The 19,804-nt window shown below is 45.6% G+C and overlaps 1 protein-coding gene across 3 annotated transcripts in view; it reads right to left on the bottom strand.

Annotated features, from left to right (window-relative positions):
• The window catches only part of CABP1 (calcium binding protein 1), a 56,883-nt gene that overhangs the window by 24,571 nt on the left and 12,508 nt on the right, over positions 1 to 19,804 (bottom strand). The window contains exons 1-3 of one of the 3 annotated variants that reach the window (XM_075320597.1): positions 4,777 to 4,991; positions 3,870 to 4,031; positions 2,879 to 2,909 (exon numbers count right to left, since the gene is read on the bottom strand). In XM_075320597.1, the coding sequence (XP_075176712.1) occupies positions 2,879 to 2,909; positions 3,870 to 4,031; positions 4,777 to 4,821 (238 nt within the window). In that variant the 5' untranslated portion in view covers positions 4,822 to 4,991. Of the gene's footprint in view, positions 1 to 2,878; positions 2,910 to 3,869; positions 4,032 to 4,776; positions 5,008 to 19,804 lie in introns of those variants that run through there. The other 2 variants (XM_075320588.1, XM_075320579.1) reach the window with 2 other exon arrangements.

The following is a 19,804-nucleotide window of genomic DNA, read 5'->3' as shown; positions in this document are numbered from 1 at the left end:
AGTGGGAAAGCGAGCCCTACACCATTATCCCCTCCAACTTTGACAATAGTAAGGTATGCCTCATAAGCAAAGATGAAGGCAAGACCTATCAAGCAATTTCCCGAGACCGCCTGAAAGCGTGCCCTGAACGGTGCAGAATCCAAAGAGAAATGGAAGGAGTACAAGGAAGTCCCCAAAGTCAAGAGAAAGAAGGGGAGATGATTCAAACCATCCTTGGAAAGTTCCCCAAAACTTGGACCCGAATAAACAATGCCATAGTGGTACCAGTTTTGACGTTTCCGCAGTTGGTCGAGCCAGAAACGGAAAAGGTTCCGGATCCACCTAAAGAATCGTCCGCTCCAGCACGAGATGACACCCCAGCAGTGGAACAGGAGGATCAACCCCCTGTCAGTGGTGAACCTGTCATACCCTTGGCGACTCTTAGATCACAAAGGCAACCATCACGCTTACCTATGGGGGTTAGGCCCACCTGTAGTGCTGAGATAGAAGACGCACCACGTAGTCAGGGGCAAACACCAGAGCTACGTAGGTCCCAGCGCAGCACTCGGGGACAACCCCCTCTAAGGTATAGGGAGTCAACTGTATAAGGGCAAGAGTACTTATTAGGATGTAAATAGTTATGCAAAATGTCTGTCATGTTGTGTACAAAATGTTTTCTTTTTCTTTGATTGCGAAAATGGACAATTGGGCCACTGGACTATGGGTGGCCAACACCTAAATTGTTCATAGTTAGCACCAGTGTGCTCAACACCCCTGAAGAAAAACCCGTCCGGCGTGCATAGAGTGGGGTCATCAATGCTCTGACGCACGCCCAGAGCCTACGTTGGGGGTTTGAACGCGGCGGGTCCCCCATGGAGCAGTGTAATGGACACCCGGCAGGGAGCCACACTGGACTCTTATAGTAATGTTTAAGGTTGTAACGTTAAAGTATTTGCGCCTCCCATAATGGGATGAAATGTTCTAACATGTCATGTTTGTTTCTACAGTCCGGGAGTACTGAATTTAACTAAGGGGGAGTGTGGCGCCCCAGGACCTGGTCGCCACAACAGCATTGCCCTCCCAAAAGGGTTAATGCTGAGCCTGGAGGTAATTGGGAGATCTATTGGCCAGTAAGTTAACACTCAACACAGTTCTCCCTCCGGCCAGCAGGGGGAGCTCTGAACCTGGAACTTCAGGGAGCATTCCTTAAGTCTGGCTGGAAGGAGGAAGTGGTGGTTAGTCTGGACACAGGAGTGAAAGAGTGCAGACGCAGAGTAGTGCTGCCTTGTAAACTGGGGCCTAGAGCTGGGATAGCTTGGCCCAGTGAAGCAAGGGGAGCAGAGAGGCACAGCAGGGACTCGGACATCGGAGTCTGTAGTTGCCAGGGCATAAAATCCATCCCTGGTAGCTGAATCCGGAGGGCAGGAGAGCTGCAAGCCCCCTGTCCCAGAAGCAATCTGAAGGTACAGCTGCATTCCAAGGGCCTGGTGTGGGCTCCAGCAGAGAAGCACCAGAGAGGGCCTGCGCAGTCTACCACACAGAAAAGGGGACGAACAACAAGTCCCAGCAGCAAGAGGGCAATTGCAAACCCAAAGTGCAGTGTCCTAACACAGCAGAGAAAGATTAAGGAGTAGGCCTCATACTCAACTGGCCAAAGATCACCCCAGGCACTTCCAGGCCGGCCGGACCATCTTTACCATCTGTGACGGTCTCCCTGGACTAAACTTCTGCCGAGTAAAAGAGGAAAAGGTAAAGAGACTACTGTTTGTGCCTGTTTCTTTCATTGCTGGTCGGCCCTGCACCGTGTTAGTCACGCAGCACCATAGACTTCCACAAACACCAACCGTGCCCCGGGCATTGCTCCACCTGTGGGGAGCAGTACTACCATTGCTGCCATAACATCATCCCGGAGGCCTCACACAGCAGCGGCGGCTTAGTAGCCGCATACCACAGGTGGCGTCACGAACACAAACTTTAATTCAAGCCACATATTCAACTGACACCCACCAGGGCCACGGAGCCGGGCCCAGCCACCACTGACTACCACCGGACTAGTCCGGTCCGGCACCGGGTGTCCCATAGCCCTGGGGTGGGCGAGTCATTTTCATAGAGATTCCTACCCCCTGCTTGTTGGTCCTCCCCCTATCTGTTATATATGCTAATTCTATTAGAAAATCTTTTTACTAAGTGCTAGAAAGATCTGTGCTGATGTGATGCCAGAAGGGGTGGGGCCTCAGCCAGCAAAAAAATAATGTTGTTTCCTGGTATCAGCTATGTTGGCTGAGGCCCCGCCCCTTCTAGTCACTCAGTGAAACGATTCTATAAATGAATTAGCATAAATAAGAGGGGGAGGAACAACAGGGAGCGGGGGTGGGAATCGCTATGAATATCCACCCCAGCTATCAGCTGATCGGCAGCTGCTGTCATTCAAAAAGCATTCAAAAATCTATAGATCCTAGCTGACCACTACAGGTATGTATAGAATCAGCATGATAGTGCCAGTATAGCACTGGCTTTATGTTATATAGGAAAATCCTAGTGATTGGTGAGCTTTAAGTGTACTAAGTGGTAGTGCTGGCACAACCCGGCTAAGTGAGCAATTTACTCCTTTCTGGTTACATTATATTACTCGGATAAGACCCTATGGCACTAATTGTCTTTCCAGTTTTTCTACTCAGCAGAATTTTCATGTTGCAGTTTTGAAATCACAGCATTAGGCATTATTATTCCTCTTGCACTAATCATCATCTCACTACTTACATTACAATATACCCCAGGTAATATCTCACATTTATATTATCCATCATATTATTATTATTCATTTCTATATACTCGCATTCATCTCAGTCATATCTTGACTTTTTCTTTCTTTTCCATTTAAACGTTGCATTTTGTTTACCTTCTATTTCTTCTGGACGTAGCTCTCTGTCCTAAAAGAGAACATATTGAGTCAAAGATTAGATCTAAAGAAGGGAGCAGTGAGTCCGTGAATGAAAAGGATTAAATGGTTGAACTACAATAATCTGGACAATAATTACACAGAAGCCAGTGGGTAAAAGGGACGGTCCTTGAATGCTCAGCCATCTAAGTCTGTCCATGCTGCTTGTAGTCATTTGTACATAATGTTGTGTTTTCCTCCCTCATTCCCAATTAATAACCATTTTTTAAATATTTTTACCCTATTTTAATCAAATCTTCATTACATTATATCTTACATTGCTACCATTGATTTCCTGAGTTTCATCTACTATGCTTTTATATGTCACATTATGTTTTTTTTTACAAAGTCAACACAAAATATATCAGAAGATTTGCTTGGCTTGGGGGTATTAACATTTTGCAAAGCCAGTGTTGATGACGATACAATAGGAAATAATGTGTACAGATAAAAATAGTTTTCATATCCATACATCGGCATAAAATGACAGAGATGAGATGTTCCAGGGTATTGGTCAGAACTGCATTGATTCATAGTAACAACTTTGAGTCTGCAAAATTTTTTCTGCATTATTTTATAAGGTATTTACCCAAGTCAGACCTGGAAAACTGGTGATACATAATAATGTGCATCTAATTCATAAATTCCAGTGGAGACCGGTATATAATACAATTCATTGGCAAGAAATATGACAAGCATAATAATTCAGAATATAGGCAGAATAGGTCTGACCTGTTCAACTTTGCACATGTACCAAGCTCTTGGACAATATAAAGCATACGTCCATAGAATAGATGCAGAATACAGCACTTAATCATTTCCGCCAACTTCTTTGTCAGGGACATGATGATCAATGAATGAAGGGTTATATGATTTATGATAGCATTCCAGTGTGAAAGGTGGGTCCAGTCACACAACAATGGGGAAGGTGGAAGGGTCAGAACTCACTTACAGGCTGCCGACTCTCAGCGAATCCCTTCCGGAGAAAAATACAGGCTGGGCCCAGCAGGTTGTGCATCACTGCGCAGTTCTGAGCCAAAAGCATAAGAGGTCCCTGAGCACCCTCTTCCCCGGTCTGCGCCGGTCTGAGGCCGCTTCTTTCCTCCTGGTGCATCTTACAACATACAGAGTGTTACCAACAGACTAATAGGTCAACACCAAAATCTGGGTTCTACCTGTTCTCTACTTGTATATATGTGAACAAATGAGGTCTTAAAAAAATGTACCCTTCTAAATCTAGTATATTTTTAAAGTCATCCTCCCAAAATCCTTCTCATCTTCCGTAGGGTTTGTTGTGGTCTTCTATATCATGCAATCTCTACTGCTAGCTTTTAAAAATGCCGCTTCTCTTTCCTATACTTTGAGTTTTTCTGGAGGTTATGGCTCAGTGTATGAACAGTTCACAGTCTGTTTTCCTTGCCACCTCTTTTCCCTCCCTCCCCTGTATCTCCTCTCTATATAAGGAACTGTTTTGGTCTGGTCCTTTCGGTCCGTCTATTCCCACGCCTTTATAAGACATATTTGCTTCGCTTGTCTCTCTGTGTCCTTTGGGAAAATACAACTAGCTTTGAAGGACACATTACCAATATAGGATACTGTCTCAGGTTTAAAAATAAAATAGAACTAGATGTAAGTCATATTTACAGACATGTAAGGAAAGCAATGGGGACAACATTATGGCTCAGTTGAAGAGTAAGAAATTTAGTAAAGGAAGAAGAACAACTGAGCATCAATGCTTGCTCTCTTTGGGGACATAACTAGCTATTCACCTGACAGCTACATTCCCTTTTGTGTTTTTGTTCTACCTGTAAGCCCAATCTTATCGTTTGCTGCAGGTGTTACTCTGTTGGGAGACATACCTTCTGTGAGAGGTTGCGAAGAGGAGACTTCACACAATTCCCCATAACATATAGTACGAAGCAAAGGACGATCTTTCCCAAGGGGAGAGAGATTGAGAGGGCAGCAGCCAGCGAGGCATCCCGCACAGTGAGCGCCTCTGAGCCTTGGGGGCAGTCAGCAGCGTCCCACAGATTAGACCCTTTGAGCCGCAGATTGTTTCTCTGATAGAGCCTCTGATTACAGCAGATAAACTGCAGCAGAAACTATTCCCTGATGAGCTCAGAGAATCCAGCTAATTTGGAGCTAGTCCCCCTTCCCCCCATGAGCCTTACAGCTTTTCAATGACATGATGTGGGACAGATCAGCTGGAGGCGGACACAGGATTCATGACACTGACGTTGGATCTAAACAGTGGCCAGGAACCTTCTGATTTTGGGATTTATCTGGAAACCTATGCCTTTTTATTATCAGCTACACTGATTCCAAAAGGCGACAATACCCTCATCTGACCATGAAGAGGTTAATTCTATTGGATGGCTTCTATTTTACTCTGGTTGCATGTTCAGAGATGCGTGATCTCCAGGAGGCACAATGTAGAACGTCATGAGCTGTCAAAGAAAGGACAATGTAGTATTGTGCGCTTCGCAAGAGACACACTCTGAGCATGTACTGCTCATTGCAACGATAACGCATCATAGCTCCATCTAGAATATATCACAGGACCTGCCACAGTACAATGATAGCAACCTCGAGACCGTTCAGAACCGAAGAAAATGGAACACCAGATAAGACTGCCAATTCTATAGGAAAATAATAACTAGAGCATCACGGATGGTTGAAAAGTATTAACCCTAAAGATCAAGCTGAGAAGCAGCCGCTCAATCAAACTGGAGGTGAATGACAGCACACGCTTACCACGACACGCACAACCAATATACGTGGAATATATGAAAATGGAAAATCTAAGCAATTAGTAATGGATGGTAAAACATCTATTAATTGAATTCACTTCATCTGAAACACATGTCATCGAATGAAGACGATCACATTGTACTGACACAAATGTTGAATTACTCTGATTCTATAATGACAGTCACAGAAAAAAAATTGTTTAAAAGAACACGGTGGCTAACGTGGCTAACACGGTACAAAGATATATTTTACTAGTCACAGAAAAGAAATGAGTTTACAGATAATCATTCTACACATTACCCCAGAATACCGTTGTACGTTCCAGGGGTGGAAAGATGAAGACAGACGGCTTTGAGTTGCCAATTATTATTTAAGTCAGACGCATGGCATATTAATAATATTGAAGGTCAAAATATGTTTGGAAAATGTACAAGGCCATGGCAGGAATGCTGACTACCAGCCCGACTTCTTAAGGGTTTTAATTTTATGTTATAAGCTAAAGTTATATTTTGTATTAAGAACAATGATCTGCTTGAAGTCGCAGTCATTATTATACAATGTCTGTATGAGGTCAGGCCCTTAAAACCAGCAGTTGGCTAATTGACAATTAACATAAGTAATTGAGATCTTAAAGTGAACCTGTCATGCGCAATATGCACCCAAAACCACGAGCAGTTCTGGGTGCACATTGCTAATCCCTGACTAACTGTCCCTGTATCTAGTAGCATAGATGAAGAGATCTTTAGAAAAAGTATTTCTAAAGATCCTTTATGATATGCTAATGAGCGCAGAAACTAGTTGCAAGGGCGTTAGTTCCTGCGCTGATTCTACACTCAGCATGGTAGCACGCCCACAGGGGAGTGCTAACATGCTATTCAATGCCCAATGCCTAGTGTCATCATCAGCAGTGACACGCGTACCTGTGTCCATTGCACTGCCTCAGAACGTGGGGCATAGTGTTAGTGCGCACATGATCAGAAGTCCACAGCACTTCCGATCATGCGCACTACACCAGTTTGAAGCCAGGACGCGTACACCCAGCTTCACAGTGTGCATAACCAGAGGTACGGGGATGATGCGCACTGATCCAAAATGCAGCATCATCCGCGGTGGCAGCAGAGGTGAGCGCAACCATGCCTCTGACACTATGCATTCATTAGCATGCTAGCACGCCCACAGGGGCGTGCTTATATGCTAAGGGGGCCGACTAGCCAAGGGAACTAACGCCCTTGTGACTAGTTACTGGCTTCATTAGCCTACCATAAAGGATCTTTAGAAATACTTCTCTAAAGATCTCTTTATCTATGCTACTAGATGCTAGGACTGCTAGGCAGAAATTAGAAATATGCACTGGAACTGCTCGTGGTTCTGGGTGCATACAGGACCTGACAGATTCTCTTTACAAACATAAAACTTTTTTTTTTTTTAAATTGCTGCACTGACATTTTTTTTGTACTTTACACCAATCATTACTTCCCCCATCACTTTTTCTTTTATTTAATTCTTGTATATGGATGGCGCTATAATACCTTCTATGAAAGATTTATTGCCTAGGATTTCTTGTGGTGCAGTTTGGTATCTTTAGGAGTATCAATAGGCATGACACACATAGATGGAAGAACTTAAGACCTTTAAAGGGATTGTCCCTGTTAAAATTATACTGCAAAGGTCTAAATTAACAAAAGGGGCTGTTAGTGACCTTCTCTAGTCCAGCGCTGCATGTCTACCATTGAACATTGCTCTGGTCTTTGCTAGCCAGCTACAGCGTTGACATCACATCTACAGCACTTATAACCGCTGCAGCAAATCACTGGGCAGAAAGGCTTTGCCAATGTAGATGGCACAAGTTGTAACGTGTAGTGAATTGTGACAGCGGTTGTAACCGCAGAATACTTGACATCACTGCTGCAACTGATCGACACAGACCTGGGCAGCGGCAGAAAAGTAGTGTTGGACCCAGGGAGAGTGAGTTCTTGTCTTTTTGTAAATTTAAAATTTATACAACTCTACGGTACAATAATTTTTTGGAAGGTACAAACCCTTTAAATGTGAAGGGTTTGTTTCTGAAGAGGTTCACACACCTAGCTCAAAATCTATAGACAATGTTTAGGCACAGTAGTTTTAAAAAGGAAAAGATATGACCGGTTAACAACCAGGATCACTATCTCCCAGCCCTAATTGTATTGGTTTTCTCATATGCACCATAGGGTCCCAAACACAACAGGGCCAAGGTGCAACTGCAACCCCAGCACACACTATAGTTATTCTCCTGGGGAAGATCATCCATTTAAATAGAGCGATCTTCCAAACTTATCTCTCTCACCTACAAAGCTCTCTACAGTTCTGTACCCCTCTATATCTCCGCCCTCATCTCTGTCTATCACTCTACCATGCTCTCCGTACTGCAACTGATCTAAGACTAACATCCTCCATAATCCGAACCGCCACTTTTGTCTTCAATACTTTTCTCATGCTGCACCAGTTTTCTGAAATGCACTACCCCCAGTTAATCTGATTAATACCTTCCCCCCCATTTTTAAGCATGCTCTAAAAATCCATCTCTTTAGACAAACCTATCACCTACCTCTTCCCTGTTCTCTTAAATTTTGCTCAGAATCTGTTCTCTTCTATTCATCTGTCTTCACAGCCTTCATGCACCCAATAGCACTTAGTAACTGTACTTAGACACATACAGGCTGATAACCAGCTCAGGTAGCTTTATATGAAAACACCTATTTCTTACTATGATGGAGGACCATACCTGACGAGCACTTTGTACCTATTGTGTCGCCCCCCCCACACGCACATTTCCTTATTGACTGTACGCTGTGAGCAGAACCCTCACTCCTGTAACTGTTACTATTTTTATTTTCTGTACATTTCCCCAATTAATTGTACAGTGCTTTGAAATATGTTGGTGCTGTATAAAATTATTATAATTGTTATTATTATTATATCATACAAACAACTTACATACGGCCTCACATCATTCTCTTATTTTTCCGTCCTGCTCTTATTTCTATGATCAGTGTAGTAAACACAAAAGAAGCCATGATCTGATCACAAGTTCATACAGTGCTGGCCAAAAATATTGGCACCCCTGCAATTCTGTTAGATAATACTCAGTTTCTTCTTGAAAATGATTGCAATCACAAATTCTTTGGTATTATCTTCATTTAATTTGTCTTCAATGTAAAAAAAAATTTGATATAATTCCACACCAAACATAAAAAAGGGGGTGGACAAAAGTTTTGGCACTGTTTGAAAAATCATGTGATGCTTCTCTAATTTGTGTAATTAACAGCACCTGTAACTTACCTGTGGCACCTAACAGGTGTTGGCAATAACTTGTGTGTACCACATTGAGCATGGAGAAAAGAAAGAAGACCAAAGAACTGACTGAGGACTTGAGAATCCAAATTGTGAGGAAGCATGAGCAATCTCAAGGCTACAAGTCCATCTCCAAAGACCTGAAAGTTCCTGTGTCTATAGTGCGCAGTGTCATCAAGAAGTTTAAAGCCCATGGCGCTGTGGCTAACCTCCCTAGATGTGGAAGGAAAAGAAAAATTGACGAGAGATTTCAACGCAAGATTGTGCGGATGGTGGATAAAGAACCTCGCCTAACATCCAAACAAGTTCAAGCTGCCCTGCAGTCCGAGGGTACAACAGTGTCAACCCGTACTATCCGTCGGCGTCTGAATGAAAAGGGACTGTATGGTAGGATACCCAGGAGAACCCACTTCTTACCCTGAGACATTAAAAAGCCAGGCTGGAGTTTGCCAAAACTTACCTGAGAAGCCTAAAACGTTTTGGAAGAATGTTCTCTGGTCAGATGAGACAAAAGTAGAGCTTTTTGGGAAAAGCCATCCAACGTAGAGTTTATAGGAAAAAAAAGAGGCATTCAAAGAAAAGAACACTGTCCCTACAGTCAAACATGGCGGAGGTTCCCTGATGTTTTGGGGTTGCTTTACTGCCTCTGGCACTGGACTGCTTGACCATGTGCATGGCATTATGAAGTCTGAAGACTACCAACAAATTTTGCAGCATAATGTAGGGCCCAGTGTGAGGAAGCTGGGTCTCCCTCAGAGGTCATGGGTCTTCCAGCAGGACAATGACCCAAAACACACTTCAAAAAGCACTAGAAAATGGTGTGAGAGAAAGCACAGGAGACTACTAAAGTGGGCAGCAATGAGTCCAGACCTGAATCCCATAGAACACCTGTGGAGGGATCTCAAAATGGCAGTTTGGAGAAGGCACCCTTCAAATCTCAGGGACCTGGAGCAGTTTGCCAAAAGAAGAATGGTCTAAAATTCCAGCAGAGCATTGTAAGAAACTCATTGATGGTTACTGGAAGCGGTTGTTCTCAGTTATTTTGGCTAAAGTTTGTGCAACCAAGTATTAGCCTAAGGGTGCCAATACTTTTGTCTGGGCCATTTCTGGAGTTTTGTGTGAAATGATCAATGATTTGATTTTTTGTTTCCTTCTGTTTTGTGTTTTTTCATTGCAAGCAAAATAAATGAAGATAATAATACCAAAGAATTTGTGATTGCAATCATTTTCAAGAAGAAACTGAGTATTATCTGACAGAATTGCAGGGGTGCCAATACTTTTGGCCAGCACTGTATATGTATAAAAGACAGAGATTGAGATATAGCACAAAGCAGAACGATAAATGTCTCCTGTGCTGTTCCATAATCTGGCAGCAGAGGGCATATCTAGGACATATCACATACTTCAGATCTGTCTCAGAGGTGACACTATAAAGCTCTCCTCAGCTGATAGATGAAAATGTGCCGAGACTGAATGTACACTAAAAAAATGAGGACACTTAGGATTTCTCTGGAGATGATACATCAAAGTACATTTCATATATCACTTAGACATCGCTCGACAGCTCCTACAGACTCAAACCAAAGTCACCTGTAATCTCTCTACAGGGCACAGAATAAATTAGAGCCATGATGAGAGACCCGCTTCTTCCAGGGCTGAATGGAGCAGAATAAGCAACTAGAATCTCAGGAACAGAATCATCTCAGATTGCAAGAGCGCAATGGGACGGTTCTGTCATTCCAGCGCCATAGGCTGTCACTATTGGAAGGCTGTCAGCATATCTGCTTTATGCTGCAAACATTATTACACTGACTGCTCAGAACTGCTCAATAAATGAAGTACTTTATTACAGAATTATTGCATAGTGACTGCTGGAGATAGCAGGCTCTTCAGAGATATGTCCTGTACAAGGCTTAAATTACTACCAAATGATGACAGTGGAAATAGCAAGCTTTTAGTCATGTATAGGCTAAATATACACGTCTTCAAAAGGCAGAGAGGTAGCGTAGCATATATCATATGCGGACTTATTGATCTGATACACAATGGTAAATGGGATCAATATAACGTGGCTCAACATTTTTTTGATTCTTTCACTTACAAGGGAATCTGTTATAAGAAAATTACCTATTGTTTAAGACAGGTTTGTATATTCAATGTACTATATACACAATCCCTTTAAGCATAGTTAACCCCTTTACGACCTAGGACGTACCTATACGTCCTAGGTCGCCTTCCTCTCTTTTATTCCCCCCCACATGTCTGCTCATCAGATCTGTTAATTAGTTAGATTGTGCTGTGAAACTCTGACAGTGCAATCTAACATGCTCCAGCGAGGATTGCCCCGCTCCCTGCCCCCATTCGCAGCCCCGTGACACGATCATGGGGCGCCAATGTGTTGTCATGGTAGCGCGGGGTCAGCTGATGATCCCTGTCACTGTCATTACTCACTTCCTGTGAATGCCGGCAGAGCGCCGTCATCCATCGGAACACAGCATTTCTGCTGATCACAGCAATACTGAAGCATAGCTCTGATTTAGGCGAGAGTCACACTTGAGAGTGATTCGGGGAGTCTCGCATTGGCATCATCTGGCACGACCGCACACTCTCCTGACAGGGGCGTTTCAGCTGCATAGAAATACATGCAGCCGACCCGCTCTACGAGTCATACGTTCATGTGAGCGCATACTAGGAGAAGCGATCAGACAATGCAGGCATAAAGTCCCCTAAAATCAATAAAAATGTAAAAAAAAGTTTTTAAAAATATGAAAAAATAAAAAATCTAAAAATTTAAATCATCCTACTTTTGCACATTGTAAATAAAACAATAAAAAACACATATTTTGCATCACCATGTTCAGAAATGCCCAATCTTTCAAAATATAAAATCAATTAATCTGATCGGTAAAGGGTGTAGCTGGAAAATAAATCAAAACACCAGAATTATGTTTTTTTGGTCTCTGTAACATTGCATTAAAATGTTAAATAACAGGTGATTAAAACATTGCATCTAACCAAAAATGGTATAATTAAAAACGTCAGCTCAAGATGCAAAGAATAAGCCATCACTGAGCCCCAGATCTCGAAAAATGAGAACGCTTAGTCAACGCCGACAAAAGAGCATTACTTTTTTTGACAAATTACTGTTTTTTTTGTCACCACTTGGATGACAGTAAAGCTATTGTCACGCTCCCGGTGTCCTGGCAGCCCTCCTTACCCACTGAGCCGGTTCCTGCATCGCACCACCGCTCCGTACCCACTGATTCAGTCGTACCTGCATCGCACCACCGCTCCGTACCCATTGATCCAGTTGCACCTGCATCGCACCACCGCTACGTGCTCACTGATCCAGTTCACGTGTCCGCCGGTCACGCCTACCGCTCCCGCTCATGCTCCCCTGAGTCCTGTTCCTGGTCTCAGGAGTCTGACTCTGAGTCTTAGCCACATGGTTCTGTATAGGACCGGGCAGCGCCCACTCTCCTGGTCTTATAGGCCCAGCACACCTGCAGCAGGAAATGACATGAGGTTGTGCTGGGTATATAAGACTGGCTTTCCCATGTGGGCGGCGCCTGATCAACGTGTCTTGAAGCTTTGTCTTGTGAGCTAGGTGCTCAGGTCCCCTTGTGCCGTGTCCTGTACTACTGCCTATCTTTACTACCCTGCACCTGTACCAGTGTCCTGCACTGTCTCAAGGAACTCTGTGACCCCGGTGACTTTGTTCTACCCATCCCTGCTACGCCAGTGCTCCGGCTGCCGTGTACCCTGCCCTCCGGTGGGGTGCTTGGTCCAGTGGATCCACCTCCTGGGCCTACCAGTCCTCTCGGCCCTGACAGTTTGATCAGGCCATGGATTACGCCGGAGCACAAACGACTGAGCTGGCTGAACTACGCCAGGAACTGGTGCAACAGCGTGACACCTTACACCGCATACTGAAGTTCCTGACGTCTGTGGACCACCGGTTGTACACGTTACAGACCGCCGCCTCGTCTCCGTCGACGCAGCAGACAGCGTCTAAGTCCGAACCTGTTGTCCCCTCAGCTTCGCAACTCCGCCTCGCTGCTCCGCCTCGCTATGCGGGGGATCCCAAGGCCTGGAGAGGCTTCTTGAACCAGTGCTCCCTGCATTTCAAGTTGCTTCCCCATTTGTTTGTCTCAGACCAGGCTAAAGTGGCGTTCCTGATGTCACACTTGGAAGGCGAAGCTCTAGCCTGGATTAACCCCCTGTGGGAGAATGAGGATCCAATGACCACCGACATCCGGGAATTCCTGCAAGCTTTCCGAAGTACCTTCGATGAACCCGGACGTACTACCGCAGTGACCTCTTCGCTCCTCCGGCTACGCCAAGGGACCCTGACCGTCGGCCAATACGCCATCCAGTTCCGCACGCTCGCCTCTGAGCTGGGCTGGAACAATGAGGCCTTGACGGCGGCCTTTTGGGAAGGTCTCTCTGGCCGCGTCAAAGACGAACTAGCCGGCCGTGACGTTCCACGAACTTTGGACGCTTTGATATCCTTAGCCACCCGGATTGACCTCCGTTTCCAGGAGCGAACCAAAGAGGTATTCCGGGAGAAGCGACCACCCCGTCACGCCTTGTCCCCGCAGAGGCCTACCGCTCCCTTGCCCCTGCCTTCCTGTGATGTGTTTCCAGAACCCATGCAAGTTGACCAACTGAACCAAGCCAAGCAACGCCGTGCAGAACGACTCGCCCGGGGCCTGTGTTTCTATTGCGGAGATGGTTCACATATGCTCCGTTCTTGCCCGGAGAAACCAGGTAGACCCCGGGTCCAAGGGATGGTGGGAACCGCCACCCTTGGCACCGGAATCCCCTGCGTTCCAGTTACGCAGACTGTCCAGGTGACGACGGAGAAGATCAGGTTCACAGCAGAGGCCCACATTGATTCTGGGGCAGCGGGTAATTTCATACACCAGTCTGCAGTGAACCAATACCAGGTACCTGTGATCCCGCTTGCCAAGCCCCTCTGGTTCGCCTCCGTGGATGGTAAACCACTATACAAACCTGTCCGGTATACCACTGAACCCGTGAGACTTCAGGTTGGCACTTTGCATACTGAGACCATTGCCTTCTATGTCATCCCAAGAATGGCTCCTGAGCTCCTGCTGGGTCTGCCCTGACTTCAACTCCATGACCCTGCCATTAGTTGGCGCTCTGGCGCTATTACTCGCTGGGGGCCCTTGTGTCATGACCACTGCCTACAGCCCGTTCCTCGGCCCCTGTCACCTGAACCTGTTATGCTGCAGGAAGAGGAAGAGGTGACAACGCAGTCCAGTGCCGTACCACAACTCCTGTCACTTGTGCCTGTGGTGCCACCGGAACCAGAAGAGACGACGCACTCCAGCGTCGTTCCACTGTCCCTGACAATTGAGACTTTGATGCCACCGGCTACTGAGGATGAGACACTGTCCTGTACCCGGTCCGAGACGCCCGATCCGGTCGTCCAAGACTCCAGTCCTGCTTCTGACTGTCTTCCCCTTTCCGTTGCCTCCGTTGCCGCTGACTTGGGTTCTCCGATACGGGACATAGTGGTCATGAAAACGGTCCGGGGTAAGCAGTCCTTCCTGGTCGATTGGGTGGATTGCGGTCCTGAGGCCCGGTCCTGGTTGTCCCGGAAGTACGTTGCTGCCCGTCTTCGGCGCGCCTACATGTCCCGGCCGCGGGGAGGGGGGCTTCGAGGGGGGGTACTGTCACGCTCCCGGTGTCCTGGCAGCCCTCCTTACCCACTGAGCCGGTTCCTGCATCGCACCACTGCTCCGTACCCACTGATTCAGTCGTACCTGCATCGCACCACCGCTCCGTACCCATTGATCCAGTTGCACCTGCATCGCACCACCGCTACGTGCTCACTGATCCAGTTCACGTGTCCGCCGGTCACGCCTACCGCTCCCGCTCATGCTCCCCTGAGTCCTGTTCCTGGTCTCAGGAGTCTGACTCTGAGTCTTAGCCACATGGTTCTGTATAGGACCGGGCCGCGCCCACTCTCCTGGTCTTATAGGCCCAGCACACCTGCAGCAGGAAATGACATGAGGTTGTGCTGGGTATATAAGACTGGCTTTTCCATGTGGGCGGCGCCTGATCAGCGTGTCTTGAAGCTTTGTCTTGTGAGCTAGGTGCTCAGGTCCCCTTGTGCCGTGTCCTGTACTACTGCCTATCTTTACTACCCTGCACCTGTACCAGTGTCCTGCACTGTCTCAAGGAACTCTGTGACCCCGGTGACTTTGTTCTACCCATCCCTGCTACGCCAGTGCTCCGGCTGCCGTGTACCCTGCCCTCCGGTGGGGTGCTCGGTCCAGTGGATCCACCTCCTGGGCCTACCAGTCCTCTCGGCCCTGACAGCTATATATGTTTGGTATCGACGAACTCATACTGACCTGTGGACTCATAATGCTAGGTCAGTTTTACCTTATAGTGAACATGATAAATAAAAAAACAAAAAACAATCGTGCAATTCCACTTTTTTTGCAATTTCACTGCACTTGGAATTAATTTTCCAGTGCAATATGGGGCAGAATTTATGGTGTCATTCAAAAGTACAACTCGTCCCACAAAAAATAAGCTCTGAAACGACTATATTGACAAAAGAATTAAAAAATTATGGCACTTGGAAGAAGGGGATGAAAAATGGAAAATCACCAGGTGGTAAAAGGGTTAAACATGTAATTTTAGTTTATCTGGGATATGAGTCAGAATAATGTATGTGAAAGTCCTACATATGAAATAATGATGTGAGAAACAAGGGTCTGTTGTAAGATTCCCCCCCAAAGCACCAAAACTATGACGAAATTTCAAACAGTTTTACAAAAGATTCCTGCCTGATGAATCTGCCCCTATTTACACAAAATTTAGTCTTTACCACTAAAAAAAGGATACGAAGCACAGTGCAATCTTATGACTTATTCCTTCATCTTTCAAGTGAAAAGCCCGTTCTATGAAATTCACTTTTAAAATAAACTCATCAAATTGCAAACACTTTAAGGGTATGTGCGCACGTTGCGTACTAGCCCAGCACCGTAAAAGGTGCGCTTCAGAACGCAGCTGAAAAGCTCCGTTCTGAAGCGCATGGTGCCGGCGAGAACGTGCGCTCTGCCTGCAGCTCCTGCCATAGACAGAGCAGGAGCTGCCGGCAAAGCGCACGGAAGAAGTGACATGTCACTTCTTTTTGCGCAGCGCTTCGGCAGTAGCCGAAGCGCTGCGCTCTAAAACGCCACGTGCGCACGGCCCCTGCACAATCTCCATAGATTGTGCAGGGGACGCAGGACGCATGCAGTTACGCTGCGCTACAAAGCACAGCGTAACTGCATGAATTTACGCAACGTGCGCACATAGCCTAAGACTTAAATAGTAATTGTTATTTATTTATTTATTCTTAAATCAATAGTACACATGAAAATAAGAAACTTTGTAATGTATCTTAGTAGAGAAATCTGCTTCTTTCTCCTCCTGGACTGATTTTTCAATCTCAGAATTTTCAATTCATTGGTAAAATCTAACTTCAGTGAGAACAGATTTTCCTGAGCTAAAGATGACTTAAGCGGGCTTTACACTCTACGATATCGCTAGCAATATCGTACGCAAAAGCACCCGCCCCTGTCGTGCATGTGATATTGTGTGATCGCTGCCGCAGTGAACATTATCGCTATGGCAGCGTCACACGCACTTACCTGGTCGGCGGCGTCGCTGTGACTGCCGAACACTCCCTCCCTCAAGGGGAAGGGACGTTCGGCATCACAGCGACGTCACCGCGACGTCACTAAGCGGTCGGCCAATCAAAGAGGAGGAGCGGAGATGAGCGGGACATAACATCCCGCCCACCTCCTTCCTTCTGCATTGTGGCCGGCGGCAGGTAAGGAGACGTTCCTCGCTCCTGCGGTGTCACACATAGCGATGTGTGCTGCCGCAGGAACGACGAACAACATCGATAATCAACCATTACCGATTTTTGGTTTTGGGACGACTTCTCCATGGTGAACGATTTTCACCATTTTTGAGGTCTCTTAAGGTCGCTGGTAAGTGTTACACGCTGCGATATTGATAATGACGCCGGATGTGCGTCACTAACAATGTGACCCCGACGATAAAACATTAATGATATCGTAGCGTGTAAAGCCCACTTTAGTGCTCATAAGTTTTAGAGAGAAATGTAACTATCGTTTCAAGAGAACTTTACGTTCTCTTTCTGCCTTTAGCTCCTCCCCCTACATAGAATTTTAAAACACCAACTGTTATTTCTTATCTCATTAATGGGAAAACCTGTCTTCATTGAATATTGCAGGTTTTTCCCCATGAATTAAGAGTGAAAAATCATTTCTAGAGGAGACTAAAAGCTAGTTTCTCTGATAAGATATATTACAGAGTTGCTTATTTTCATGTGCACAATTCATTTATAAAACAAAAATTACACGGATAATTACTATTTAAGAATTCACCATCTATAGGTTATTTATGTGTCATGAATTTGTTGTAGACTAGTTATAATCTGATGCTCCACTACTTTTATATTGATGACATCCTTGGGGTACATTCTCTATATAAGGGGTCTCAAACACACGAGCCGCATGCTGTCCCTGCGGCCTGCAGGCACTGAAGTACCCTTGATGATCGCGGCCCAGTACAGGGGACGTCATACATTAGTGCTTTATTTCAGTTGAATGTATTGCCAGTGCCGCACAGAGACAAACTCTCTACACAGCTATACCACTGCCAACAGCCAGCCAACAGCCAGCCAATCAGAGGTCAGCAGCTGATGTCATATGCTGACATCATACTCAACGTCAGTGGTTGGCGTCTGATTGCCTGGCTATTGGCATTTGTATAGCTGTGCAGAGAGCTTGTCTCTGTGTGGCTCCAGCAATACATTTCAATTGATTGTGCATCTAAGGACGCACATTCAACTGAAGTAAAGCGCTACCTGGATCAGGCCGTGATCATGAAGTTGTCTATGGTGCCTGCAAGTCATATGTGCAGAAAAGATGATGCCGAGGGAATGGAGGACAGGTGAGAAGAATCTTTTTTTTCATGTGTGTATGTGAAGAATGGCACAATAAGGGACATTATTACAAGATGAAGACGAGGATGGCAACATTACTACAAGAAGAGGACTAGGATGGAGCATTAACACAAAGAAGGGACCAGGATGGGGCCTTAATACAAGAATGGGATCAGGATAGAGCATTTCTACAAATAAGGGACCAGGATGATGCATTACAACAAGAAGGGGATTGGGATGGGGCATTACTACAAGAAGGGGAACAGAATGGGGCATTACTACAAGAAGTGGACAAGGATGGGGCATTACTATAAGATGAGTACCAGGATAGGACACTTTACTACAAGATGAAGACCAGGATGGGAGGCATTAGTACATGAAGGGGACCAGGATGGGAAACATTACTACAAGGGGACAAGGATTGGGAATTACTACAAGATAAGGAAAAGGATGGGGCACATTACTACAAGAAGGGAACCAGGATGGGGCACCTTACTACAAGAGGTGGACAAGGATGGCCACATTACTACAAGAAGGGGACCAAGGTGGGGCACATTACTACAAGAAAGGGCCCAGGATGGGGCATTACTAAAAAAGGGGACCAGGATGCATCATTACTACAAGAAGGGAACCAGAATGGGCACATTATTACAAGGGAACAAGGACTGGGCATTACTACAAGATGAGGACTAGGATGAGGCACATCCTACAAGAAGGGCACCAGGATGAGCACATTCCTACAAAAAGGACCAGGATGGGGCACTTTACTACAATATGAGGAAAAGGATGGGGCACATTACTACAAAGGGTCAAGGATTGGGCATTACTACAAGATGAGGACCAGGATGGGGCACATTACTATAAGAAAAGGACCCGGATGGGGCAGTACTATAAGATAGGTACCAGGATTGGGCATTACTACAAGAAAGGGACCACAATTGGGCATTACTACAAGAAAGGGACTAGGATGCACACATTTCTACAATATGAGGGTCATAATGGGGCATTAATACAAGAAGGCGACAAGGATGGGCACAATACTACAAAAAGGAGACCAGAATTGAGCATTACTACAAGATGAGGACCTGGATGGGCAGATTATTACAAGAAGGGGACAAGGATGGGCGCATTACTACAATAAGGTATCAGGATGAGGCATTACTACAAGAAGGGGACCAGAATGGGTCATTACTACAAGATGAGAACCGGGATGGGGCACTTTACTACAAGATTGGTACCAAGAAAGTGACAAAGATGGGCACATATGTACAAGATAAGGGTCATAATGTTGCATTACTACAAGAAGGGGACAAGGATGGGCACATTACTACAATAAGGTGACCAAGATGGGAGACATTACTACAAGAAGGGGACCAGGATGGGGAACATTACTACAAGGGGACAAAGATTGGGCATTACTACAAGATGAGGACAAGTATGGGGCACATTATTTCAAGAAAGGGACAAGGAAGGGTCACATTTCTACAGGTAGAGGACTAGGATGGGGCACATTACTACAAGGGGACAAGAATTGGGAATTACTACAAGTTGAGGACCAGGATGGGGCACATTACTACAAGAAGTGGACCAGGATGAGGCACATTACTACAAGAAATGGACTAGGATGGGGCATTACTAGAAGAAAAGGACCACAATTGGGCATTACTACAAGAAAGGGACTAGGATGCGCTCATTTTTACAAGATGGGGGTCATAATGGGGCATCAATACAAGAAGGGGACCAGGATGGGACAATAGTACAAGAAGGGAACAAGGATGGGCATATTTCTACAAGATGAGGGCCAA

Source organism: Anomaloglossus baeobatrachus, chromosome 1, assembly GCF_048569485.1.
Source record: "Anomaloglossus baeobatrachus isolate aAnoBae1 chromosome 1, aAnoBae1.hap1, whole genome shotgun sequence".
NCBI lineage: Eukaryota > Metazoa > Chordata > Amphibia > Anura > Aromobatidae > Anomaloglossus > Anomaloglossus baeobatrachus.
This window is presented reverse-complemented; position numbering and strand designations above follow the sequence as displayed.